This window comes from Suricata suricatta, chromosome 17 (assembly GCF_006229205.1).
Source record: "Suricata suricatta isolate VVHF042 chromosome 17, meerkat_22Aug2017_6uvM2_HiC, whole genome shotgun sequence".
Classification (NCBI taxonomy): Eukaryota; Metazoa; Chordata; class Mammalia; order Carnivora; family Herpestidae; genus Suricata; species Suricata suricatta.
The window spans coordinates 22,014,228-22,041,983 of record NC_043716.1 but is presented as its reverse complement, the minus strand read 5'-3'; the positions used below and the strand labels follow the sequence as shown (position 1 = coordinate 22,041,983).

The 27,756-nt window shown below is 36.4% G+C and overlaps 1 protein-coding gene across 5 annotated transcripts; it reads right to left on the bottom strand.

Moving 5' to 3' along the window:
* Nucleotides 1-47: 47 nt before the first annotated feature.
* On the bottom strand, nucleotides 48-27,756 carry TAF15 (TATA-box binding protein associated factor 15). Of its 5 annotated transcripts, none has more exons than XM_029927630.1 (17): nucleotides 27,646-27,756; nucleotides 21,465-21,504; nucleotides 20,042-20,093; nucleotides 19,869-19,953; nucleotides 19,683-19,785; nucleotides 17,434-17,627; nucleotides 16,140-16,260; nucleotides 14,859-14,903; nucleotides 9,129-9,163; nucleotides 8,479-8,511; nucleotides 7,166-7,275; nucleotides 6,028-6,157; nucleotides 3,794-3,886; nucleotides 2,526-2,607; nucleotides 2,321-2,409; nucleotides 1,720-2,212; nucleotides 48-377 (listed from the first exon to the last, which is right to left on the bottom strand). In XM_029927630.1, the coding sequence occupies exons 1-17, from the start codon at nucleotides 27,650-27,652 to the stop codon at nucleotides 338-340; spliced, it is 1,752 nt and encodes a 583-aa protein (XP_029783490.1). In that variant the 5' UTR covers nucleotides 27,653-27,756; the 3' UTR covers nucleotides 48-337. The 5 variants fall into 5 exon arrangements, with proteins under 5 accessions (XP_029783490.1, XP_029783491.1, XP_029783493.1 ...); XM_029927631.1 differs by having other exon boundaries at nucleotides 14,859-14,882; XM_029927633.1 differs by having other exon boundaries at nucleotides 16,239-16,260.

Sequence of the window (27,756 nt, the reverse complement as noted above, 5' to 3'; positions counted from 1 at the left end):
ATAACTGAACCCTGAGTGTGATAGAACAATGCATTAATGTACAAAAGTCCACAAAACAAGCAGCCTTTATTGCAGTAATACAAAACACTTTCCATTTTGGCAATATTTTACAACGCACTTAGCTTCAAGGGTTGGAAAGGAGAGGTTGGAAACTAAACGGGGAAATTTCAATGGACATTTCTAAAAGAAAAACTGTCCCAGCCCTCCCACCCAAATAAAAATCCAAATGTCACATAAATTCACTACCCAAGAAGAGGCCACGAGGAAAGCAGCAGGCAAAACTCTGGCACTTTCACTATGGATCATGTCAGAGACAAAGGAACATTCAAAACAGTCATCAGTATGGTCGGTTGCGCTGATCATTTCTGTAGTCGTTTCTAGGAATAAAAAAATAAAGAGCCAGACTAAATTCTAATTTTCTACCAATGGGGAGCATCAGACACTTCCTCAGGGTGCTGATGACTGGGGTCAGCTTGACAATTTCTGTTAAGAATGACACCATACCTCATTTATTTCTCTACTCCTAAAAGATGCTTAATAAATATCTAACTTATCAGCTTTAAGAACCATAAAGTTCCTGGAAGATTTTTGCTATCACTAACACTTAAAACACCTTCCATCCATAGAGTAAGGACTCTAAACCACTGTGGCATTTCAGAAGGTCAGAAAGTGTGCCAATTCCAGCACTCTAAACAGAAGAGTGCTGGGGGAAAAAAAAAAAAAAAGCACACATTTTCATGTAAGAATTCTGGGTCGGCCACTACTGTGTGCCCTTGGAAAAGTTACACAATGTTTCTTACTCCATAAAATGGGAAATACATCTACCTCATGAAGTTGAGAGAAGGACTAGAAATAGAGAATAGAAAGACACTTTCCCAGTATTTGCTATACAGTTAAGACATATTTGATAGATAATTACTAATATTTAACAATAATACAGCACTTACTGGGCCAGGAACTATCATTATATAATCTAATACAACTCCATGAAGGAGGTATTATTGGCTCCATTTTATAGACAGGAACACTGACACTCCAAATAAATGGTTACATAGCTTGCCTAACATCACAGCTAGGAAGTGGTGGAGCCAGAATTCGAACCCAGAGACGTCTGATCTCTGAACTCCACGATCTTAACCATATGCTATGCTAATTCTCACTATCCTATACTGCATCTGGCATACTGATGCTTAGTATAATAATCAAAGTTATTTTCCATCACTTGTTATTTGACTTTTTTCTGTCACTACACTATTCATGTGCACAACACATTCCCTTGAGTACCATCAGGAATTTTCATCTGGAAAAGGGCTTATCAAACTCTCCAGAGAAACAACTAGAGGGTGACATGTGATCTCAGAAGTGCCCCTACAAATGGTATACTCTCCTTCACTTAGGTTAAGAACCTGTGATTTACAGACAGTTTCAAATTATTTCTCAATCTCAATTAACTTTAGCCGTGAGAGAGAATAACACAGTCATATACACACACTCCAACAAATATAAAGACATATGCAACAGAATTTCCAAAACAAAATGAGTTTTAGAAATTTCTAAGCAGGAAACTAAATGAATCCTCTCCATCTTAATTAAAAGTTTCCAAAGAAAAATTCAAGTTCCAAAAAACTGGACATTAAGAAAATGTGACAAAAAGGGCTCGGATCCTAAACCCTAGAAGCAGTGAAATAAAAAGATTAACAAGTACGTTCTAATACTCACCGTCCTCCCATTTTGCCTCCATAGCCACCTCGGTCTCCTCCATAGCCACCACCACTCCTGTCTCCTCCATAGCCTCCACTTCGGTCTCCACCATAGCCACCGCCGCCACGGTCTCCTCCATAGCCCCCCCCACTTCGGTCTCCTCCATAGCCGCCTCGGTCTCCACCGTAGCCACCTCGGTCTCCACCGTAGCCACCTCCTCGGTCTCCATAGCCTCCGCCTCGGTCTCCCCCATAGCCGCCGCCTCGGTCTCCTCCATAGCCGCCGCCTCGGTCCCCACCATAACCACCTCCTCGGTCCCCACCATAGCCGCCCCCACTTCTGTCTCCACCATAGCCACCCCCACTTCTATCTCCTCCGTAGCCGCCGCCACCACTTCTGTCTCCTCCATAGCCACCTCCACTTCGATCTCCTCCATAGCCACCTCGGTCTCCACCTCTGCCCCCACGACCTCTATAGCCCCTCTCTCCACCATAGCCTCTTCCTCGGAAATCTGCAAGGTAAAAATGCATATCAGTGAGGCCAGAAGAATAATGAAAAGCACCTTTACTGCTAGTCAGAAGATAAATGCCATGTAACTGCTGTTAAAAAGCTGACCCACCTCCTCCTGAGGGACGAGAGTCCTCTGGTCTGGGCTCATTACACTGGTTGCAGGAATTCCTTCGAGCAAAGTTCATATTTCCACATGACCTGAGAAAGGAGGAAAATAAAAATGTTCAATAGTTTCCAAGTGATTCAGAATTCCCTCTTGCATCCTCTGACCCCAATCCCAACCCTATTACTGACAAAATAAACGGGATACTTGCGGATTAGGGCAAACCCAGTCCCCACTTTTGGGGTCTCCACCTCTCCCTTGAAAGCCTCCACGGCCTCTGTATCCTCCACGGCCTGGGAGAAAGAAGTATAGGGGAGAAAAATCAGCAGCAGACATTAACAAAATTGAGGAAAAGCCAGAGTAAGTACCCATCAATAATTGGGCAACCACCCCCAAAATTAACCCCTTATGGTAAGACGGTGATTCTTTTCATTTGAGGCTTTACTTTTAGTAAATCCAAGAAATGTGGGCAAAGACCTCAAGCACATAATTCAGTGCAAATAATGCATTAAAAAACTTCAAAGTCCACTTTATACTATAATACCCTACCCTCTGAGAATCTCAGTGATAAAGGTAGAGAAAACATATTCCAAATTTAAGGAATTAAACACAAAAGAAATGAATTAAGGTGAAGGCAACTGCATCAGGAAACTTATAAACTGGTCAGATTACCTAATTAGGTTATCATTTAAACAACTGTATCCTGATCTCCAGGTCAGTAACAAACTGCTACATAGCTTTCCAAAGGGATTTCTAGAACTTTCTTTCAACTACTTTCTGAGCTATTATGATACCTTATTTACCCAATCTTCTTTTCAGTACCCTCTCACTTTACGATATAAGGAATAAAGATGGAGTGCCCGCATGGCTCCATTGGTTGGAGTGTCCAATTCTTGATCTTAGCTCAGGTCATGATCCCAGGATTGTGGGATTGAGCCCTATGTCAGGCTCTGTGGTGAGCATGGAGCCTATTTGGGATATTTTCTCTCTCTCTCTCTCTCTCTCTCTCTCTCTCTCTCTCTTTCTCCCCTGTGTACCAGCGCTCTCTTTCTCTCTCTCAGATAAAAATTTCTTTAAGAAAAATTAGAAAATAAGGCACACCTGGGTGGCTTAGTTGGTTAAGTGCCCCAGTTGGTTAAGTGTCCGACTTGGGTTCAGGTTATGATCTCATGGCTCGTGGGTTCAAGCCCCATGATAGGCCCTGTGCTGGCAGCACAGAGCCTGGAGCCTGTTTGGGATTCTGTCTCTCTCTTTATCTCTCTCTCTCTCTCTGCCCCTCCCCTGCTTGTGCTCTGTCGCTTTCTCTCAAAAATAAACATTAAAAAAAAATAAAAAATAAAATTTTTAAAAACTAAAAAAAATTAAGTAAAAAGACCTAGGGGGAGAAAGAGGTAGTAGTTCACACAATAGAGACAGATCATGGACTCAAATTCAAACCCTTTGTACAATATCCAGCCCTGTGATCAACAAGTATCTTACCTCGCCGCCCACCTCCGCTTCCACCTCCTCTCATGAATTCAGGTCTTCTGGTAGCAAAGGACACTTTAATGATGTTGCCATGGAATTCTTTTCCTAAGAAGAAAACACAGTTTTGAAGAAATGCTACTCCACATCTCCACCTCTCAACATAAATATAAAACAATCTCAGAAAATTTTAGTTTCAGAGTAATAACTGATATTTCCTCACAGAAATTCAAACACACTAGTGTTCAAAGAAGGTAACAGTGCTAAAATATAATATCATCTATTGAGTAGAGCAGATCTGTCCCTGGGACATAGTTACTTCTTTCGGAGCAAAAAACCCACGTCTAATATTTTTATATGGAAAAGAACCAAATGCAAAACCATGTGTGTAGTATGCTACTACTTCTATTTTAAAGGGCATCAGGGTGTGGGTGTGCACACATACCTTTACAAGTATACATAAGCTATTTATACACTGCCTATCATGCTTCACTCTCAGCAGGGGAAAGACCACTGGGGCTCAAAGCTGGAAAAAAGCTCACTTTTTACTATACACTTCTGGTACAGTTTGAAGCTTTTTTACCATATGCAAGTATTAGCTTTAAAAATAATACATGCAAAAAAATGCACGCATACGTGATTAACCACATACAAACACACATACATATATTCTGTAGCCCCAGGGCCTTTGAGACAGGAATTAATCTTTTTATTTTGCATTAAACAAGAAAACTGATATATAAGAAAAAAGTACCCAAGGATTTTATAAAATTGTCAGAATTCCAGGACCCTTAGCTCCCCAACCCATGCCCTTATCATTATGGCAGGCAATTTTTCACAATACCAGACAGTATAACATAAAGAGGCACGCATGGTCAGTATTTTCAAAGCTGCAGAATGACCTCAACTATGGAGTTAGGCTTAAGAGGCTCATATACCCTGTGGGCAATAGGCACAATAATTTTTGAATATGTAGGAGCAAAAGAGAGTGCTTAATTCACCAAAACTATGGCAAACACGCAAGTGAGGTAAAATGAACCTAGCCTATAAGAGCAAGGTAATAAAGTCCTGACAGATTAATGCAAAAAAAGTAAAGAATATGAAAGTGAGGACAGACAGTGAATCACAATCTTATTTTTGAAGAAATGTAATTATGTTTTTGAAAGACACAGGTACAATAATCTCAGAAGTGGAAGGCACCCCAGGAGTCTGTCAATCTAATTAGCATGGTTACATCCTTTAGAGACAATGGAGCCAGAGTTTGAATCCTGACTCTGCCACTTATGCTATGATCTTAGAAATTCAACAGCTTCTTTGTGCTTTAGTTTCAATATCTATAAAATAATAATAATAGAGGGTTTGTCTCACAGGGTTACTGTGAGGATTAAACTGAATTAATGCATATAAAGCTTTTAAAACTATGCCTAGACTATAAACCACAGTAAACATGCAGTGTTACTTCTTATTAGGATACAAAACAATGAATTTCTAATAACATGGGGAAATGACTATTAAAATGTTAAGTGAAAAAAGCATGAAACAAAACTACATTTGGAATATAATGATAAACTATTTTTAAAATACACTTTAAGAGTAGAAGGAAATGTAAATAGAAACTATTATCAGGGAGCCTGAGCATCTGACTTTGGCTCAGGTCACAATCTCGAGTTTTATGAGTTTAAGCCCTGTGTCAGGCTCTGTGCTGACAGCTCAGAGCCTGGAGCCTGCTTCGGATTCTGTGTCTCCCTCTCTCTCTGTCCCTCCCCTGCTCACTCTCTGTCTTCCCCTCTCTAAAAAATAAACTTTAAAAAAATTATTTTAAATATTACCAATGGTTACATCTGAGTAGAGAGGACTATGGATGCTTTACTGCCTCCTACTTCCCCGTATTTTCTTATTTCAGGGGGAAAAACTTTTACTATTTCTTCCAAATATGTATTAGCTTTATATTTGAAGGGAAATTAATCTAAATTTACAAAAAACAGATTTAAGTAAACCAACCCTCTAAATCTCCATCAGAGTGGCTTCAAGCACATGGCATGCTAATAACGAAATATGTGAGATGAACAAGGAGAGGAGGTCATCTATCTCATTTCTAAATGTATATAGAGACGCTGGCCTGTATTTTTAATAGAAAACCCACAAAAGTAAACATGAAAATAACCAGTCTACCAGAATATAGTTTGGCTTCAAGATGAGACAACATTTATCCAAACTGCATATTGAAACTGTATGAATGAGGTATATACCATCAAACCAGTCAATGGCTGCCTTAGCTGAAGGAGGGTCATCAAATGACACTGTTGCCTCTCCTTTGGGCTTCCCTGTGTCCTTGTCTGTATACAGATTTATCATTGGTTTTCCAGTCTTCTTATTTGTCTGAGGAACAAACAAGTTGGTATTAGTATTCTAAGAAAAAGTGGTCATAAACCAGATAATTAAAGATTTTTTAAAAAGGAATTTACATATACATACTACAAATACTGTGTACCTAATATAAAAATGAAGTTATCTATATAGGTTCTGAAATGGAAAATTCTTTAAGATACATTAAGTAAAACCCAAGCTATGAAAATGATACATAGGATACTGCTTTATCGATGTATAATTTCTTTAAACCCACCCAAAAAAATGTAGATAATGCTTCAGGTAAATATATACCTTGAAAAACATTTTTAAAAGGTCAGAAAGAATATACACCAGGCAAACTTAACACGCTACCACTAATGTATACACACTGAAGCCGGCTGGGATGGGAGTGGAAGACAAAGAAGAATGTTTACTCTTCAGAACAGTGTGAATTTTTTACACGTCATGAGTAAAAAATTTCTTAAGAAATTTTAATTCCCCAAGAAAGAAAAAAAATGAGTATTAACACAGAAACCAAAACAAGAATTGCAAACTGATTTCAGGCAAATGCTACAATCTACTAACACTATTCTAATTGCTGCTTTCTAGCTGAAGACATGAAAAATACATGCATGAAATAAACAGTTCACAAGACACAAGTAAACAATGAACAACATAGTTATGGAATAAAGCATCATTTACTGGGCTAATGTATAGCGCAGTTTGCATACACTGGCCATTTCAGAATCCATAAAATGTTCTCACAATCTCATTTGGTTCTCACAATTTTAGGACCTAGGCAGACTATTTTTAGAGCCCAAAATTGAAAGCTAAAGCTGTGGAAGGCTGTGGAAAGACAAACACAAAGAATAAAATTTTCATATATTTAGCAAAAGGCCTACAGACATGAGTGAGCATAGATATCAGGGAATTTTGATAGGCCTTACTAGATATGGGTTTATTATATAATCTACATATCTTAACTAGAATTTGTTAATAATTATGAGATTTTCAAAATAAGCTGTATTTTCTACTCACCTTGATAATTCCTATTTGCTTAAAGAACTCCCCCACTTGATCTGTAGACACACCCTCCCCAAGTCCTTGCACAAAGATTGTGTTGTTATCTGAATTATCAGATTCTGAATCTAAGGGGAAAAAAATTATGGTTAATTTTACATATTCTTTGGTTTTACTGCATACTGTTCAGCAATCAAAAGCAATAACCAACTGTTTCCATGACCAAAAGGAAAAAGAACCAATATACAAAAAATCTTGTATCAACATGCAAAGTGGTCATCAGTTTTTTGGTAGCAGGTCAATTCTTATAATGCCTACAACTACACTTCAGTTAAAGTGGATCAAGTCCACACTGTGAAATACAGACCAACTAAGCAAGATCTTTGCTCTTTAGATTCAGATACAGGGCTAAAGTTCATGAAGAGATGAAGAAAGTTAGTATAAATCAACATTCCTCCCTTGGGAGAACTTTAACTCTTTATAGCCAATCAATACTTCTAAGGCTCTCTAGTAGAAAATTCTCCAAATTAGACACTTTGGACTTCTAAGCAAGGCAAGCACAACAGCCGGTTTCCCATCCATTGCAATAAGCGTTGTAGATACCAGAGGGTCAGGGGCACCTTGACACACACCTTACCTGATGACACGCACACTTTGGGATTAGTACAACAAAGTAAGAAAGATGTACAAAAATTCAGTCCATCAAGGGATAATTCAGAAATTGCCATCCATATAGAATACTTTGGCATCTTAATAAAAACAAAAGTTCTGATTTCAATATATATTAAAATTTTTTGACTCAAATAGATTTTTAATACCTTAATCATAACTCCCAAAAGGCTGCAGGTAGCCTTGAATTTCATTCAAAAATAAAAGCCACATGAAATGAGTGACCTGTGCCAGAATAAGACAATTCTCTCAAGTAGGAACGCTGGTTTTTTAGGCCCACTAGGCAGACTAACAATCCAATTAGTAATTTTCTTGAACATAGTTTTTCTACATCTAATTCCCCAAGGACACAAACTCTCTCAAATCTGACATGGAGCATTTAAATAAATAATGTTAATTAGCAATATAAAATCAAGTATTTCTTCACAAAAGAAAAAGCGGAACATGGGAAACCACAAACAGCAATCTTCCTCAGCAAGCTTTCCAATCAATTTCCCTAAATTTTTCTTTTGGTATGTTTTTAGAAGTAAAGCTCCCCAATTCTAGAAGCACTAGCAAATTAAATCTTCTTCCTGTCCTAACTCCTCCAATACTTTTTCCTGGAAAAATTGGAAAACTAACAGTCTCTTAATGGCAAAGTCACAAACTACCATAAACCTTACCAGCATCTGGTCTGGGTCCATAATCCCTGTGACCTAAGGGAAAAGAAAAGAAAAAGAAAAAAAAAGCTATTTAAGGCAACTCATTAGAAATCATGAAAAAACAGTAATAAAAACCAAGGCATGAAAAGTCAATACTTCCAAAATCCTTGAAAGTCAACCATCACAGATTTACAACATAAATATATAAATTAAGTTTAAGTTTAAGAAATCAAGATGAAAATCAATATTTCCTTAAACTTGTTCCAGACGGTACCCGCCACTTTGGCATTATGCTAGTTATCACTTTTGTTAAGCTCTGGTTGTGAAGGCTGATTGGAAAACCCTAATAATTTAAAAACACCACGTCAGCTACCTTTATTAAAAAATGTATTGTCAAAATCCACTGAAAGTCTCATTCATTGGTCACCACAGACTCTTTCATGCAAATTCCCTGCGTAGAAACCCCCTGGACTGTTTGAGATCAACTTTGTCTTTTTAATGTTTTCTTTGATATATAAAAATGTATATACATTTAATTTTTTTTTAAAGCACACAACACACACCAGCCTCAACAGAGTAAGAAAGGGCTTAGACTGCGTCTGCGGGATATTGGTGGCTTTTAGATTTATATAGCATTTCCACTGAAACATTTTGGGATACTCAGCACTTACCACCAAAATTTTTGAAGCCACCGCGGTCACCACCACTGCAGAGGAAAAATTGAAGAAATGATTTCTTCCTTAAGTCTCTAATGTGCTGAGCCCTGGGCTCAATCTACACTTAATTGTCCTAAGTAGAGCGCCTAGGGAAACAGTAGCACCTCTAACTTCCACTAAATTCCATTTCATAGACTCCAAAGTGTTTTCACCTAAGTGTTTTCCCAAGGATCTATTTCCACAAGGGTGCCTTTTCAAGCTTACTACAGAATGTATCTATCTAATCTACTCTTATTTTTAAATCTTCCCAACCCCAGCCAAAGGGATTCTCTTCATATCAAAATTTAAATGCTGGAGGCACAGAATGAAGAATGATAAACTGGAGCAAATGTTCATTCCAAGGGGTATTTTTTTAAATATGAGGAAAAAGGAAAAAGACCGGAAGAACAATATAAACATAGGCAAAGATTTTGATAGCAGAATAGGTGAGGTAAAAACTTTAGTATGTTTTACTGTAAAACCAAATTATGGCTTTTATGAAATTGAAAAAAGGTACAAATATACACAAAAGTGAGCCTGAATGAAAGTAGTCTTAAAAAAATCTCAAATTATTTAGAAATATGATAAAATGAGCACTATAAGAAAGCATAACTTAAAACTGCCCTCCTATACCCAATATAATATACTTTATATAATCTCTTCATATCAGAGCTACTGATATCCATGCTACCAGATGCTCTGTACACCAATCAGTAGACCAGATCAGAGACAGAATGCAACAAAAGCCAAAAATCACAGCTACCTATAAGAAAATGACTCTATTTGGCATATTTCCACTGCCATAGAAGTCAATGGTCCTTGTGTGCATAAATTTGTGTAAGAAATCTAAGGTCTCTCTTGAAGACACTGTCTAAATACTCATACATTAAAAGTTTTTCTCATGAACTAAGTAACCCACTAGGATTCATGTACTGTCATGGAAATAAAAACACCCAGTTTTCAGATGGTGATATCTAATATTCTACTACTATTCATCTTCTACTATAATTCAATACACTATCGTCTCTGCATGCTTAAAAGCCTCTCCTTTAATACCAATACGGACGGCCCTTTCCAGTCTCTAGGTAGATGACCTTTCTGAGCCATCCTGAGAAAAATCACCCTAACTAAATGAGAGAGCATTCTTCTTTTATAAATCTATTCTGCTACCTTAATGTAAAAATTTTCCCCTAGCTACCAGCTTAGTACAGACACGTGCATCTTAATTTGCTATTCATTTTACTTAATTTCCAGGAAAATTATAAAGGAGAATAAGGCTATTTCAAGGCTATGTAGACAATTTAAGCTCAAGTCTTTTATATACATATAGTTTCCTACTGAGTCTCTAAAGACCCCTCTTTTAGAACAGTACCCAAACTCTCCCTATACTCCTAAATGACTATATCACCACTTAACTCTTTTAAGAAAGGAAGGCCAATGAAGATTAAACTGCCAAAAATCTTATTAGAAACTGAAATATCTCTATTTTCTTCAAAGATGATCATGAGAACTCAAAAAAAAAAAAAAAAGTGAGGAATGAACTAGTGAAAATATCAAGCCCATATTCCTGTCAGGACGTTAAAGTCTCCAAGATATATTAGATTTTTTAAATAGGAAATTTTCAAGTAAGTGCTAGAAGAGACCCCTCTTAATTATTTTGCTGTCATGTTAACCAAATACCAAACTGTTCATCTGGCCACAGTGGAGAAAAAATATGCAACTACATACATCAGCTAATACCTGTCATTTCTATTCTAGCCAGCAATAAAACTTTGAAAAATAAAAAAAGGAATACCACTGCAAAATAAAAGTGCTATAAAACAAAATGACATTTGGGTGTCTGGGTGGCTCAGTTAAGAAACTGACTTCAGCTCAGGTCATGATATCACAGTTCGTGAATTCGAGCCCCACATCAGTCTCTCTGCTATCTCTGACCCCTCTTTCTCTGCCCCTTCCCTGCTTGCACCTCTCACTCTTAAAAATAAAAACACTTAAAAAGTTACATTTTAATAAGTTTATTATTTCCCATTCCTCCAGAAAATGACATTGTAACCTAAGTCACATATACGGAGCATTTCCTTTGAAAATACAGCAGCTGCTTAAGATCTGAACACAATTGCCATAAATATGAAAACACCATAGTGCATTTGAAAAAGTACTAGTCTTCAAACTAAGCGATTCAGGATTTAGTCTTTACTATCACTGATCAATCTTGAAAATTTAGATTAGTCAGTAATTCTGTCTAGGCTTCAGTTTCCTCCTTCACAAAATAAAGGTTTACATCCTTGCAACTACTCAAAGTGTGGCCCAGGGAAGAGCCTGGGAGCATCTTAGAAGAGCAGGATTGGGCCTCACCCCATACCTACTGAATCAGAATCTGGATTTTAATAAGACTCCCAAGGAATTTACATGTAAAGTTTGAGAAGCACCAGTCTAGATGATCTAGAATTCTAGGTGAAGCTTTCTTTCAAGTTCAAATGCTTCAATCATTTTTCTCTTCACTAAGAAATTCCATATTAACATGTTATATTACAATCCCTTAAAAAATTTATGATATTAAATATACTAAATAAACTTTAAGTGGTTCTATTAAATATTTAACAGAAGACGGGCCTGTGGTTAAGAATCTTTCAAACCTGCAGTCAAATATCAAGTCCCTTTTCCATATACCAAGTTTAGGCTTCACTAACCAATTAAGACAACCAAGTTACATGAACATCTAAGCCAAGATGTTACCACAACAATTTTCCCTCCCAGAAAAAGCAGCAAACTTGTACACATAAAGAATTCCTAAAGTAAGGACATTTTAAGGTGAAGAAGTATTTAATGTAAGTTTAAATACTCAAATTTATGGCTGAGTGCCCCTTGCATAAGAAAACCAATTGTATATTCTTGACTCAACTACAGAAATTGTTGTCCCAAGTTCAAAACTACAATGAGCAGCCTACCCTAAGGTAGGATTTTTTTCAGTGTTACAGTATTACACATTTAGAGAAGATGGTCATTTAATTTCAGATGCTAGTCAAGAAAAAGTTCCTTGACAAAATTTCTACTCCAAATCTTTAAAAAAAAATCTAGAGGGTGCCTGGGTGGCTCAATCAGTTAGGTGTCCAACTTTGCCTCAGGTCATGATCTCACGGTCCATGAATTTGAGTCCCACATTAAGCTCTGGGCTGACAGCTCAGAGCTTGGAGGCTGCTTCAGATTCTGTGTTTCCTTCTGTCTGCCTCTCTCTCTCTCTCTCAAAAATAAACATTAAAAAAAGAAAACCTAAACACATCTATTCAAAGACTTAAACAGCCGCAAAGTAAAAGGACAATACAAGAATCTCTGTTCCCAGAAAATCCATTCTCTAGAGAGAAAAAGGGACTTACCTAAAAACTTTATAAACGATTAGTTAAGAAAACAAACTGCTGTACTTATATTTTCATAGTAGTAAATCCAAAATACAATTTTTTAGGTGTGAAGAAGACCAACATTAATTCCAAATGTAAATAACTCGATGGATTTAAATACCATTCTCAACAGTAGATATATTTATATTTTATTTCCTCCCATATCTTACATGTGTGGTAAAAAGGCTCTCCAGATTCAACATTTACCAACATTTCAGGAATCCAATATATCTATCATTCTAGAGCTACCCTGTCCAATACAGTATTCACTAGCCACATGTGGCTATTAATCATCTGAAATGTGGACAGATGTAAATATAAAATAAATAAATATTTAGATGTATCCTAAATATAAAATACAAAATGGATTTCAAAGTCTTAGTATGAAAAAAGCAATGTATAACCCTCAATAATTTTTATATTGATTACATAGTAAAATATTTCAGGTATATTAGATTAAGTGAAATATACTATTAAAATTAATGACACCTGCTTATGATCTTTTAATGTGCCTACTAAAAAATTTTAAATTACATGGGGCACCTGAATGGCTCAGTCAGTTAAGCATCCAACTCCTGATTTCAGCTCAGATCATGATCTCATAATCTGTGAGATCAAGTCCCATGCCAGGCTCTGTGCTGATAGTGCAGAGCCAGCTTGGGATTCTCTCTCTCTCAAAATAAATAAACTTAAAATTATATATGGCTCACATTTGTGACCCATATTACATTTCTGTTGGGAAGTACAATTCTAGATGATCATCTGAACATATATATGCACATTTTAAAGGGAACTAATCAAAACCTTGTAAGACACTCAAAATTCAAGAGGATTTTTTTTTAGGCTCGAGATATTAAAGCCTAAAGAGCTATTTAATTTGATGACTTAATCATGAAAAATGGTAATCTATAAAGTTCTGGCAATTTTGCAACACTTTCATCACAATGCTGAAGTTAAAAACAGAGAAAACTTATAGCCTTAAGCTTCTAGTCCACTAAGAGATCAGTGATCAATTTTAGATGACAATTAGTCACTTTTTGCTGCAACTACTTTTTCAAAGAAAAACACAGTCTCCTATAGTCCCTATAATTTTCACACGTTTTCTTTCATATTTGGAAAGAAATTTGGTCTGTATTCTTTTTCTAGACAAGCAATCACACAACCCAAGTCTAAGAATATCCCATCCTTTACAACATACCCCACCCTCACCCACAAACTACGCTCCTTCTTCTTTAAATATAAACCTAACTATTGGCAGATATTCTTCAAACAACCCTGAAAGGGTTATATTTTCAACCTTGATAAATTTTTTTAAGTAAGATGATTAGAAACACAAATGGGAGTGTTGATGACAACTAACAAAAAATGTCTGGATATTTTTGGTACTAAAATGTAAAACCAAGTGTGAAAAAAAAATCCTGAAACTGGGCATTTTTACTCTAATTGAACATACTTTATCCCTATAAATAAGCTAAAAAGCACATCTTGAACAAGAGATTGTAACACATGAAAATTATATGAACTTCAAATTTCCATATCCGTAAATGAAGTTTCACTGGAATACAACCATGTTTATTTATATATTGTCTATGGAAGCTTTGGTGCTACAAGGGCAAGATAAGCAGTTACAACAGAAACCATAGGGCCCAAAATGCCTAAAATACTTACTACGTGGACTGTCATATAAAAAATTTACCAACCCAACACAGAAAATCATCATCATCCACACGGATTTCTAAAAAAGGCCCTTCATGAATATCCCATTTATTGGCTTGGGGGGTGGGGGAGAAGGTATAGACAGTAACTGGGCAAGACCTCCCCCAACCCTACCTTGAACTAGATCGGTATCATATTATCTAATGTACAGTGGGCTTCTACGTAAGATATGGTGTGAAGAGGTTCTAAGGCTAAATAAAACAATTTGAAAATCAAAAACTTAGTTCATAATTAAGTCTGGACCAAAAACTATACTGAACTATGTTGCCAAAGAAGTCATAAAAGTGGTTAAAAATAGGACTCTCGAGTTGGTTAAGGTATGAAGCTTCCCTCTTCTATTAGGAGGTTCATTCAAGGCCCTTTCAAATCTGATTCTGAGTCCTCTCAAAGATGAAAATGTATTTTTAAAGATTTCCCTATCTGCTTCCTCCTAAAAAGTGGGATTTTATGATTCCCAGATACTGTCATAGTTTAATAAAAAATGTATAGCATATTGCTCCCTTGTGAAGAAAATTAAACCTGATATCCTGCAAAATATATAGCATTCCAAAGAAGCCAATTATCTAAAACATATTAGCTGGAAAATTAAATATACCTGTTGGTTATCTTGTTAGGGATTCTGTTTGAGGTGAAAGGGAGGCTATTAGGTAGAAAGTAAGCACCATGTCACTTTACATTGTTCATTTACATCCACAAGATGGCAGGCTGCTCACTTGATAATGAAGAGCACACAGTAATTTGTATTTTGTAAACTGACTTTGGTTATCAATCAAAAGACTTAATGTTCAGTCTTATAAAAGTTTACCAAATATGTTTAGGCTTTAGTTTTTCCATAATCTCAAAGCACTGTATACTTAACACAGAGAAATACAAAGTGACCAAATTCCTGGCTCACTTGAAGAAGTAACAGTGCTGTATGTAACTGGTTTTGTTTCTCAGGTCACCTCAGGGGACAGACAGTCCCTAAGATGCAAAAGCATGAACTGGTACTGATATATTATTATAAGTGTCAGTTAAACAGGTCACTAACAATTTTAACTCCTAAGGAACACAAGTTATCTTTTAAGCCTGTATAATTTACACATGCATTTGCAACCTGAAAACCTTATCTGAGGACAACAAATGTTATTTTTTCATTCTTGTTTTTAGGGCCAAAGTGCCAAATTTACAGATATATTTAAAAGCAATTTCAAAACCAACTTCATAACATATACCAAAATTAGAAACCAAAACCTGATAATACTAGCAATGGGGAAAAGAAAGCCGGAAAAGCTGAATTTAAGTCTTCTTTTCCACAGCTTAGTCTGAACAAAATACACAATGACAAGGGATAATTTCAAAAATTATTTACTAAAGAAGGGAAACCAAATAGTTTAATTACAAAAATCTTTCTCATTTGCCAACCCCACATTTATATACTCTATCACTTCCTAGTATTTTCTCTTCCCAAGGGGATTCAAGATTAAGGAATAGCCTCTGCACTTCAATCTAAAATTAACTTACCTTTTAGTATTTACATATAATATATTTGGATTTCCCAGAGTCATCATTTAAAGGAGTTTAGACTCCATAGCTCTGGCAGGAAAAACATATTAAGTGGTTTAATCACAACCAAAATCGGGGAATTTTCTCCACTGGTGTTTAATATAACACCAAATAAACTAACTACTAACACAGCCTATTCTCAGGTAATTTATGTGATATCTTAAGACTGAAAATCAATTTTGAATTTCTGCCTTCTCCTCTACAACATAAGCTATTTAAGTCTCTTAACTAAAACAGATGTTGGGGTCAAATCAGCTAAGTAAAACAACAAAAATTTTTAAAAATTAAAGAGAGAGAGAAGAAATGTAGGCACCTATACCTAAATACTTACCTTGATCCTGTCATAGGACCTCTTCCATCCTTGTCATATCCCCCACGCCCTCTACCTCCTCCCTGTGACCCGCCATATCCTCTATTATCTTCTCCATACCTACTCACATCACGACGGTCATCTACAAAAAAGATAATAATATACACATGAATTAGTAACCATGGGTCATTTTAGACAAAGGCTTCCCATAACCTAATCTTGATGGCTCCATAGGTTATACATTATATTCTTTGGAATATGGCACATAAATATAGAATTCAAATCAAGTCATGAAAAACAAAATCTAGAATTGAATGTGTTTGAGAATTTTATCTGTGTCAAATTCCATTTTGCTATAGTCAGATAACAAAATGGTGACATGGTGATCATCACTATTTGATGTGATGGTGATGAGAAATAGGTAAAGTACAATTCTAGGTACAGAATCTTAATAAACTAGATGAAAAGCATAACCCTAATCTTAAAAAGTTATTTCTTTACCTCAAAAATTAAATCAAGCATGGACAAGAAGTAACAATTTTCAAACTGAGACATATTCAGTGCATAGCTTCCGCTTTTACTCACTTATTTATTCAATAAATATTTATTAAGCACTTACTATGAACCAAGCCCTACACTAGGTAATGAAGTACAAATGAGTAAGACAAGACTTGTGCCCTTGAAGATGGACAGATTCCTAAAAATCAGTGTTATATATATATTTTCTTAATGTTTATTTTTGAGAGAGACAGAGCATGAGAGGGGGAGGGGCAGAGAGAAAGGGAGACACAGAATCCACAGCAGGCTCCAGGCTCTGAGCTGTCAGCACAGAGCCTGAGGTGGGGCTCGAAATCACACACCACAAGACAGTAACCTTAGCTGAAGTCGGCCAGCTAACCAATGGAGCCACCCAGGTGCCCCAATCAGTGGTATATTCTAAGTGCTATAGGGAAATAAGTGAAAGAAGGACTGGTCCTTCTTAGATGAGGTGATAGAAGGCTAATATAGGATATATAGGATCGTAATTTCTCTATGTCATGTATACCACCACTACCAAAACAATGGTAGCAGCAGCATTGTCAAATGATCAGAGTTAACTGACATAACAAAAAAAATTCAGGTAATCAGTCATCAAAGAGTCACATGACCATTTCAGAAATAGAAATCTAATAAACTAGTTTTGATGGCCATAAGAGAGAAAAACATATATTCAAGGTCACTCTGAATTTTTACAAACAGCTGAAATCCTATGTAGGTCTTTTAATCCAAAACCCAATGTAATTCTGAGGGGGAAAAAGAAAATAATATATCATACCTTGTGTGTGGTGGCTGTAATTCTCCCTTTGTGAATGATAGGACTGCTGATTTTGATTATAGGAATCATGCTGCGGACCATAATTTGACTGCTCTTCATATGAACCTTGATGTTGATCATAGCCTGACTGCTGGTCATAGGAATCTTGTTGACCATAGTCTGACTGGTCATATGAAGGTGCTCTTCCACCTTGGCTAAACAGAAATCAAGAATTGGAAATGTATAGGATTATGTTCACTGTAGCAAGTTGACTGAAACTGACAGAAGGGCATGACCAGCTAGACCTCAACCATATTTAATACTACTTCCTGATGCAATTAGTTCTTTTATTTACAAAATCTCTTTATCACCAATGTAAAGACCTTCAAATAATTTCACTATCACTGAAGAGATCCCAAATTATGAGAAAAACTACAGGCACCTCTGATAACATTAGTGAAGCAAAAAATAACTACGGCTTTTACCATCTCCTTGACACAAAGCACAGTAATATGGCTCATTCTATAACAAATATATCACAAGTGCTGAGTTACATTAAAAAGCTGTCACTTAATTTTAACAACGTTAGCTCATAATATTTGGGGGACTATTTTCTTATAATTATTATATTACATATTACTATATTACATTCTCCTGAATACCTTCAATGATATCTTTCAGATTTTTAGAGGAAGGAACTTGCTTTATAATGCCATTTTTTAAAATCTGAAAATAGTCTACCTAATAATGAGACTATTTTCTTATCATCTCTGGCAATTCAAAAAGAAATTCTATGTTCTGAGCAACTATTAATTCTGAGGACTACTACTAATTACCTGGTCTCAGGATGGGAATGTTGAAAGGAACATTTAATTGGATTTGAGTTTTACTGTTTACAAAAAGTCTCATAACTTAATAGTCAGATCTTATTCTGCATCAGATGATAAGAATCTAATAAAGCTCAGTATGTTCCCCCAACTCTGTGCCCAAAGCATATCAAATCAACAGTCAGAATCCTAGTACTTCACTTTTTTTTTTTTTTCAATTTATTGATTTTTGAGAGAGATAGTGAGTGGGAAGAGCAGAAAGAAGAGAGAATCCCAAGCAGGCTCCACTCTGTCAACAAAATGCCCGATGTGGGGCTCGAACTCATGAACCATGAGATCATGAACTGAGCCGAATTCAAGAGTCGGACATTTAACTGACTGAGCCACCCAGGCACCCCTCGTGCTTCCCTTTAAAATGGTTGTCAAACCAAATCTAACACTTCTCTTTGGTCTGCATTTACATATCATGCTTCCAAAAATGCATCCTTATAAAAGGATTCTCCTAAATTTAAAACTAACCAACAAGGCTTAAAGAGTTCTTTCTTTTACTCTATTTTCTACCTTTTGAAACACTCTCATATCTAGAACACTTGACAATGCAACCTCACAAATCTTTCCCCAATGCTTTTAACTGAATTTCACTCAGAATAATTTTTTTCACTGCAGAGAGAATACTAGTGACCTCAGTTTTTGACTCATTTTTTGCTACGTAACTTATCAGGTTACATAATCTTAGTAACTTCACTTTACCTCTACAAAATGGGGATAATTACTGATCCTATTTCGTAGTGATTAATGATCAATAAGGAAATGTAAAAGCATTTCACAAAATGTAAAGCATAAAAAAATTAAGTTGCTATTATTAAAATTAGTAATAAGAACAAATTCCTCGCACCTGAAACTTGGAAACTATAAAACCAAAAATACCCCACAAAAAAACAAGTATTAAACCTGTAAAGTTGCTGGTAAATATTTACCTACTTATATTAACAAATAAAACATATTTAGAGTAACTAAAATATGTAGATAGATTTTGGTACTTCTTAAATATTTTTTTCTCTGAAAAGGTAATAATTTAATATATTAAAATGGCTGACAAATAAAATGGAAATTAGTAAGCACTGAGAAGTGTCCTTTTATACCTAGGCTTTTATTTAATCTCAGGTATAAAGCAGAGGTCAAAATTTTTCTTTTTTAACATTTAAATCATGGGCATTATATACAGCGAAATAGTAATTTTACAAATAACCACATCATAAGGCTCAAATGACATTGCTGACAATTTCCACATTCATCGTAACAAAAAACTATGAAATTCATACTTCATCAAAACTTTTCTGAAGAAATGTTTAAAGCTAGGAGTTTGATGGTGAGGTCTATTTAATACCCAAAGTGTCATCTCCACTGCCCAAGACAATCTCAGTGCTTTTACGGCTTCCTTACCCTCCTGATGACTCCGTGCTCTGCGATCCCTGGTTATTGTACGGCTGCTGGCCATACGAGCTCTGCTTTTGGTTCTCATAGCCACCGCACGACTGTGAGTAGCCTAAGGGTTGGATGGGTGCACCATTTAGTAAATGATCTGATTTTTAAGTTTCCAAAATAGCAAACGTAACAAACAAGTCTAACCTGATTGGTTTTGTCCATAGTTAGAGTAGCCGCCATAGTTCTGTCCATATGAGGAATCAGTAGTTTGTCCATAGCCAGAATAGCTCTGAAATTTAGGTAAATACAAGTTTCATCACCTACTTAAGATAAAAAATAACTCTTCTATGAAACACGTAATTTATATTTTAACCTACTTGTGGTGCCTGTCCATAACCTTGGTTGCCTTGATTTCCATAGGAAGAATAACTGTAAAAAAAAAAAACATACTGCTTGAAAGAAATGTGATAGAATTTTAAAAGCTTAAAAACAAAACAAAACAAAATCCTATCTTCATTTTCAACTTTCAACTCCATACAAGCTTGTCTTCTGAGAAATTGTCAATCTGCCTCCAAGAGTCTAAATTGAAAGGTAATGACCAAAGAGTGTTGAGACATAAATGAAGTCACTCCCAGACTTGCTGAATGCCAAACAAGCACCAAAAGTTTCACAGTCTCCCACAAATAAAACTTTACTAGAGCTAGAAAATCTCAAGAGAATTACACCTGGGTGTGGGGAGTGACTACATGGAAGCAAGACCTATAATATCTGAAGCAGAAAAACGAAGACTTTTTAAGTTCACGCTTTCATCAAATTAGCTACGTTTTGACAGATTAATTTTTCTACCATTTACCTTAAGTCTGCCTTTAGCTCCTAGAAAAGGCACCAAATGCACTAAAAGCCCAATTTCAGAGCCTCAGCACAGCCTGGTATATTGTTTGTTGACTGAATAAATGTACCTTTATCAGTTTTATAGCATTCTAAACCCAGCAAATCAGAAACAAACTTTCTGAATACATGCCACCCAAAATAAAATATTGGTAAAAATAACCTTCTTATTATTCTAAAGCTATCAAGTGCTAACAGAATTTTACTTTATAAAACACATTTCACTGAATAAACATTTGTTAGTTGCCTATTATAAGGTTGGCACTATCTTAGGAGAATAAAAAAGTCAAACTAGTTTTGTTTTCATGGAGCTTAAAACCTGAGGACAGAAGATACCTGAGATGCTATTCTGAATATCTCACACTGAGCTGCAAAACATTTATAGTGCAAGATGAAGACTGTTCCTGGCAAGTAACAGAATCCTACTGCATGTATACAGTCACATAAAAACAGACTTTTCTTTTTACTGTGAGCATGGTAAGAAGTCTTTTTTAAATGGGTAAGCATTTTTATTACAGTGCTTCATGAAAACCTACTCCGAAAAAAATATTAGCATATTATATACAACAAAAAAATGAAATGATTTCTCTAAAAACTTGTGATATTAGTTGAATTGTTTAAATCCTTTTAATAGCTTCTTTAAAAAATTTCCCTATAGAAACAATCTTTAAAATACCTATGAGATTTGTTTTAATTTCTCTGGGGTATCTGTACTTACTGATTCAAGCAGACTTTTAAATTAAAAAAAAAAAAAAGGAAAAATGCTTTAGTACATATGCACACAGTCCAACTCTTTCCCCTTGACAAGCTAATATTTACCTCTTTTAGAAATCCAGATAAAGTCTGACTAAATTCATCTTTTTTTTCTGTTCTACTCTTATATGGTATCATTAAAATATACGTATACTTTACCTTTGCTGCTCACCCCCAGACTGACCGTAACTTCCAGAATCTAAAACACACAAAAATTTTAAATCTTATTTAAAATTATGCTTCCCTCAAAGGACTGACTTTAGCTCTTATAGATGAAATGTGATAAGAAAATGTCATAAAAATTAACCACAGAATGAAAACGAGTAAAAAATACTGTGCAAAGATTTGTTTACAGTAACTCCACCTGTGAAAACTCTAAAGATGTGTCCTAATGGTCACAAGAACCAAGTGAACAAACATAAAACAATCAGTGAAAAATCCATCCTGTTAACAAAAACTCAAAAGCTCAAGCTATCTTTATATATAAAATGACATCTATTAAAACTAATCAAGATCAAATGGTGGGGGAGGGGGAGACATACACTCTGACAAGATAAATCCCCAGGACTACACTGACTTGCATAACCCACCAGCCCAATATATACACCGTTCCTCTGTACTGGACCGCTCTGGCTGTCAGCAGCAACAAACGGATCTCTGATGACTTGGTAAAAGCATCTAAGTTGTTTATCCTCACCTTTTACCAAGCTTTCAGGGCTTGGCCAATCAGTATACCAATTCAGCAATACCTACTACTTCCAGCTTCCTCTGTAGCAACAAAAATACCAAGGCAGGCATGAATTAAATATGTCAAAAAAAGTTTTTTTGGATTATGAGCTTTTTCTCAATACTTCAAAATGTCAATTATATCATAAATTTTAGAAGAAACTCTCTCTTTTAGGTTTCTACTCAGTGTCAAATGAATGCCCTAAGTTTATTAGTAATGAATAAGAGTAATATATGAAATACCCTTTCAGCTGCAAAAAATGACTGTCTGAAATTGCTCACCATTAGGCCTAACTTCATCTGATATGAAACAAAATCATGTGCTGTCAAACAGTTCTGAAAACCACCAGAAATCAAATTAGTGACTTTTTCATTCAATTCACATAAAGCCTACAATATGAAAACACTGCCAATGGCAGTATAAGATGACTTAGATCTGCCATTTTCCTGTAGTAGAGATCTGCAATCAGTCTGAACAAATTATTTTTAAAGTATTACTTTCAAATATTAATATTTAACATTTTCAATTATTTCAATACTGAACTACTTCTATGAATGTGAAGGACATAAGGCTGAGATGAAAAAGAAAAAACTGTATCACTAACACACCCATAAAAATAAAATTATCAGGTTCACAGCTAATAACCAAATAAAATCTGAAAAGGACACAGAATCTAAATAGACCATAAACAAATTAGATACATCTACCAAATGAGAAATTTGCTTCAACCAAATCAGAAACTGAAAAAGATTATGAAGGGGGTTGACATATATGAGTAAAACTGAAGTTTACCCTGGGCATAAATGCTTTAGCTTCAAGTGTATTCTAAGGCATGGATGTGGGTTCTGGGTTCTCCCAATGATCAAGTGGAGTCCAAGACCTGTTTAGTAGTCTTTGGCTCGAACAAAATTATAGAAGTACACAACATATAGGTCATGTGACCCTGGCTCAAATCTAGTTAGTCTGTAATTTTAAACCAGTCACTTTGTTCATCTGAAATTGTAAATCTGACTTCTTTAGCTGGCTGACTTTAAAACTCTGGAAGATATAAACATATTGACCAATAAATATAGCCCTTAGTATAAATACTTGAGTGAGAAGGTATAGATGGTTTTATACTCATCAGAGAGAGTTGATTTATGGCATTTCAAACTACTGCTCATTATGAGTACTTGACCCTTGAGCCCTATGTCTAAATCCATGAATTATTTAGAAATGCCTTCATTTCCAAGTGTATAGGGTTTTGATTCTTTTTGTCTTCTAATTATATTTCATCCCAGCCAGAAAAAGTATTTTCTGTATTATTCTTGGTACTTATTAGAATTTGCTGGTTTTTTGCTTTTCCACTTGGTAAATACTTGCATAAATGCCCGTCATATGCTGGAAAAGAACTGTGTATTAACTAAATGTTGAATAAATTCTCTAAGTCTAGGTATTTGTTGGTTGTATCATTCATAGTCTTAACATCTGATCTGTGTAATCTATTACATAGAAAGGTATGCTAAAAAAAAAAAACAAACCTCCAACCGACCACAGATTTTTATTTTTTTGCTTTCTCTATTTTGAGGCTAAATGGTTAGCCAAATAAAAGTACAAATTTATACATTCCTGATAAAACTCCCTTTTAACATTGCATGAAGACTATGATTAAAAATGTCCAAACTTTATGTTGACTGGTAATATACCTAAATAGGATCTTGCTTTTGGTGGGTGTTTGCCTGGTTAATCTTTTTCTATCTCTCTATACTTCCAACATTTATGTTTTAGGTATATCATTTTTCAATGGCGTACAGATATTTTTCTTTTCCCAATGTGAAATCTTTGTCAACTGATGTTTTCAACTTTTATTCCTACACACCTATATTGGATGTTTCTTACTAGGGTTTTCTTTTTCCTTTTAACTCCCTTCCAGCCTCCTACTGGATTTTCTTTACTCTTTTTTTCCCTAATGCTTTAAAAGTTAAATATTCAATTTCTTCTTTTAATAAGTTACCATTCATAATTTAGTGTTCAATTTTTAACATGCATTCTTGGCAAAATTCAATCTCCAACCTCTACTAGAACCTTATACTATAATGGCAATCATAGACTTCATTTTTTTGCTTCCATTTTTAAATTTCCAAATGTAATCATTTTTATCTTTGATGTTCCAGACCATCAATATTTGCTTTTTATTTACCGTGTTTGCTTCTTTTATACTGTTCTTTGCATCCTATTTCTCCTTTCTGGATTCACTAATCCTTGGGTCATTTCATTATTTTCCAGCTTCTTAAAACTAATCTTACCATTTCCCTATTTATTGGTATTTCATAGTCTGCAATTTCACATCAACATATATTGTTATTAATTGGCTTTTATGTCTCATGTTTGGGACTACTGCTTTTTGACCCAAAATATTCACCAATCTTGGGAAATTCTTAACTGTAATAGTGATTCCTCGCCAGGCTCTTAGCAGACACAGTATATGCGTATTAGATGACAGGACTTCTCAATCTGTTTAATATTGTTTTTCATCTCCTTAACTGAACTGTGGATAAGAAGAGGTCTTCCACTTCACTACTTATTGTTAGATCTGCAATTCAATTTATCCATTTTTTCCTATTTCTAGAAGACATACTTGATTCTTTGATCTGCATGGCCTTTCTTCAGAATATCTTGGTCTTACGGTTGGTTTCTTCCTTTGGTTTTTAATAATTTTAAACATATTTGCTTTCAGATTACCTACTAGGTGTTCTAATTCCATCTGTCACAAACCATTATTTTGGTGAACTCTTTGGAGTTCTAAGATTTTTTACCCTGAATTCATCTTTGCAAAGCTTATTTTTCCTAGAAGATTCCTGTGACCTATGCTGTGAAATTTCTTCCCCAAAAAAGCTTTATCATGTTTCTACCAGGACCTCCAAAGTTATTACCAGCCCAGAACCAATTTTTATGTTAATGTCTTAAGTTTTCCTGGACCCCCATAACTAAGCTAAATGTACACCCAAACTGTATGAAGCACAGTTCTCAGGTTACAAATTATCAGGACCAACTAATTTTCATTCAGGGCCCATTGAAAGAGTCTTTCAAACATACAGGTTATACGTAAGGTCTCAGTTCCCATTATTTCGCTCTAATAGTCTCAAAGCTCTATCTCCTACCCTTAGTCACTTGGGTAGTAAAACCTAAGTCTCTAAATGATGAGACCTATACCCTCCTCCTCTTCAGGGCAACCATCAAGTTAGCCATATGCTAGCTTCACCTTCATTTCTGGCAGCTAGGTCTTGCCCTTTCTTTTGTAAATTCTTGCATGTTTAAGTATTTGTAGAAAGGATTTTCAATTTATATTGGTCTGCCATACTGCCAAAATGATAAGTACATTGCTTTGTAACTTTTTTATGTATAACTGATATTAGATTCAATTCTAACTTGAAGATGTCAGATAATTCACATCTGTAAACAATATTTGAATGTCTGAGAATCTGACTTACAATATTTACAATTTTGACCTATTTACTAACTATGTAAGCACTTTTATTTAATTTGTAAGTCTCCCCTGTCAGGCAGCTGGAATGGTTGAATTTGAAATGTTTAAAGGATTTAACTAAACTTAATGCAATTAGCTGGTTAGAGGGAATTTACTGTTAAATTTATTAACTGAAACGTTCACCAAAAAACAAGTCAAAAGCATTATTCTCATTTTTATACAAAGTGAAAAGTATTAAACACGTTTTACAAAATGTATAAAGAGCATATAACAACACTACATAGAACATAAAGATTCTAGCTTTAATGAACTTAATTTAAAAACAATTATAAAGTTTTCACATGTGAAAGCCAATCCTGATATGTAAACAACTTAAATTACAGAGTGATGTCTCGGTACCCTGAAGATCAGTACTAATGGATAAACCACCTCACACACTAATGACACATTTAAATCCTGGATTTTATAGGTGGTAACCTCTAAACTTTAATTTTCCATAAAGGCTACCCAGTCCTATAAAAATGTCATTGTTTTATACTCAAAAAAATGTTTAAAAATCAAGACACGTCATTAGTTCTTAATGTCCACTGAAATGGTAAATTTCCCATGAGGGTAGGACAATCTTTTTATTTATTTTTTTTTAATCATACATGGGTTACACACCTAAGAGGATACTTCTACATAATTCTGAGGAGCTTTACCAGACTTCATTCCAATTTCTGCACCTGGTAAAAGATGTACTTACTTTGGAGTGAGAAATTCTTTCTTGTTTGAGCAAAGATTACATAGAAATCGAAAGAGGCAAGAAATCCTGTGCAGTTAACAGCCTCTTGCATCAGATAGGTGCCCCCTCCCACAAAAGCTCAATATTCAGGCTTAACACTAAGGATAATCTAAGGACTGTTTCTTCTATCCAACCATTCTTGCTAATTTGGTCTCATCGCCACCTACTTGCTTTTTGTCACACTTTTCCATCCTTTTGCAATACTTTGTTACTGGGGGATTTGGTCTATGTGTTTGAAATACCAACAGGTTCTCCCTTAAAAAAAATGGAAAAGACCGTGACAGCTGTCACTTTCATCCCAATCATAAGGCTTCCAGGAAATGTTCTGCTTTTCCGTGTGAAACGTGAGCTCTCCTGACGCTTCTAGCAAAGTGGATGGCTGGGTCTGTGCAGCCCGTGAGGTACGCCTAACAGAGGACCCTGTGTGGTTAGCTAGGACGGCTACATCTAGAGAACATTCGTGTTCCAGACTTTACGTTCAGGCTTGGCAGGATCTCAACGGACTGTCCTGAAGAGATCGGTGCCTTTTCCTCTGTCTTCCACACACCGAGGTGGGAACCGGGGGAGGGGGCGGGGTGCTCTATCAGTTTAAATGCTTCGTGCAAGACTGCCTTTCCTCTGGTCTGCATGTGTTCAGGTAAATGCCACATGTACCTACAGCAGTCTATCCAGAACATTAAAGGCTCACTTTCAGGCTGTGGCAGGAGATAAACAACTGGAGAAGGGAGAAGAGTGCGGGCAGGGTGAAGAGGAAGCTGAATTAAATGCAAACACCCCCATTCGAATCCCGGTGGTTACGGTAGAGGGAATGACGAGAAGTAGGATTTCGTGCAAGGCAACGTCCTTTGAAAGGGCTCCCAGAGCGTCAAGACCCCCACCTGATGAATGGGTGAGTCAGGAAGGCCCAGCTCCACTTCACAGATGGGGAAACTGAGGTACGAGGCGGCGAGACGACTGGCCCGTGGCCTCGCTGAAAGATCTGAGGCGGAGCGGAGAACCAGAAGCACCGATTCTCTCAGGCGGATGCTCTAATCACGGGCTCCCCCCGCCCCTGTGATGGCGTAGACGGCCTCCGCCCCCCCAACTCACACACCCTCCCCGGGAGCGGCCCGTCTCCTCAGCTTCCAAGGACAGGGTCAAAAAAGGGGGGCCCGAAGCGCTCCCGCCGAGATTTGCAGACGGAGAACGTTGGGAGCGTGCGTCCCTTCAGTCCAACATGGCGGCGGCCGCGGCCGCCCCCCCACCCCAAGCCTCCCTCAGGGCCGGAGGCTCTCCCTCGGGGCCCTCCGGTGGGCGGGAAGACGGCCCAACCCCGCCAGGCCCCTTCTCGCCGCTGCCGCTGCTCGTTGCAGGAGTCACCTACCCGACATGACTAACGGCCGCAGCGCGGAGCCCCCAGAGCCCGCGGAGAACAAGGAATACGAGAGCCAGGCGGCGCGGCGGCCGGAGCTGTACTGAGGGCGGCGCGGCGGGC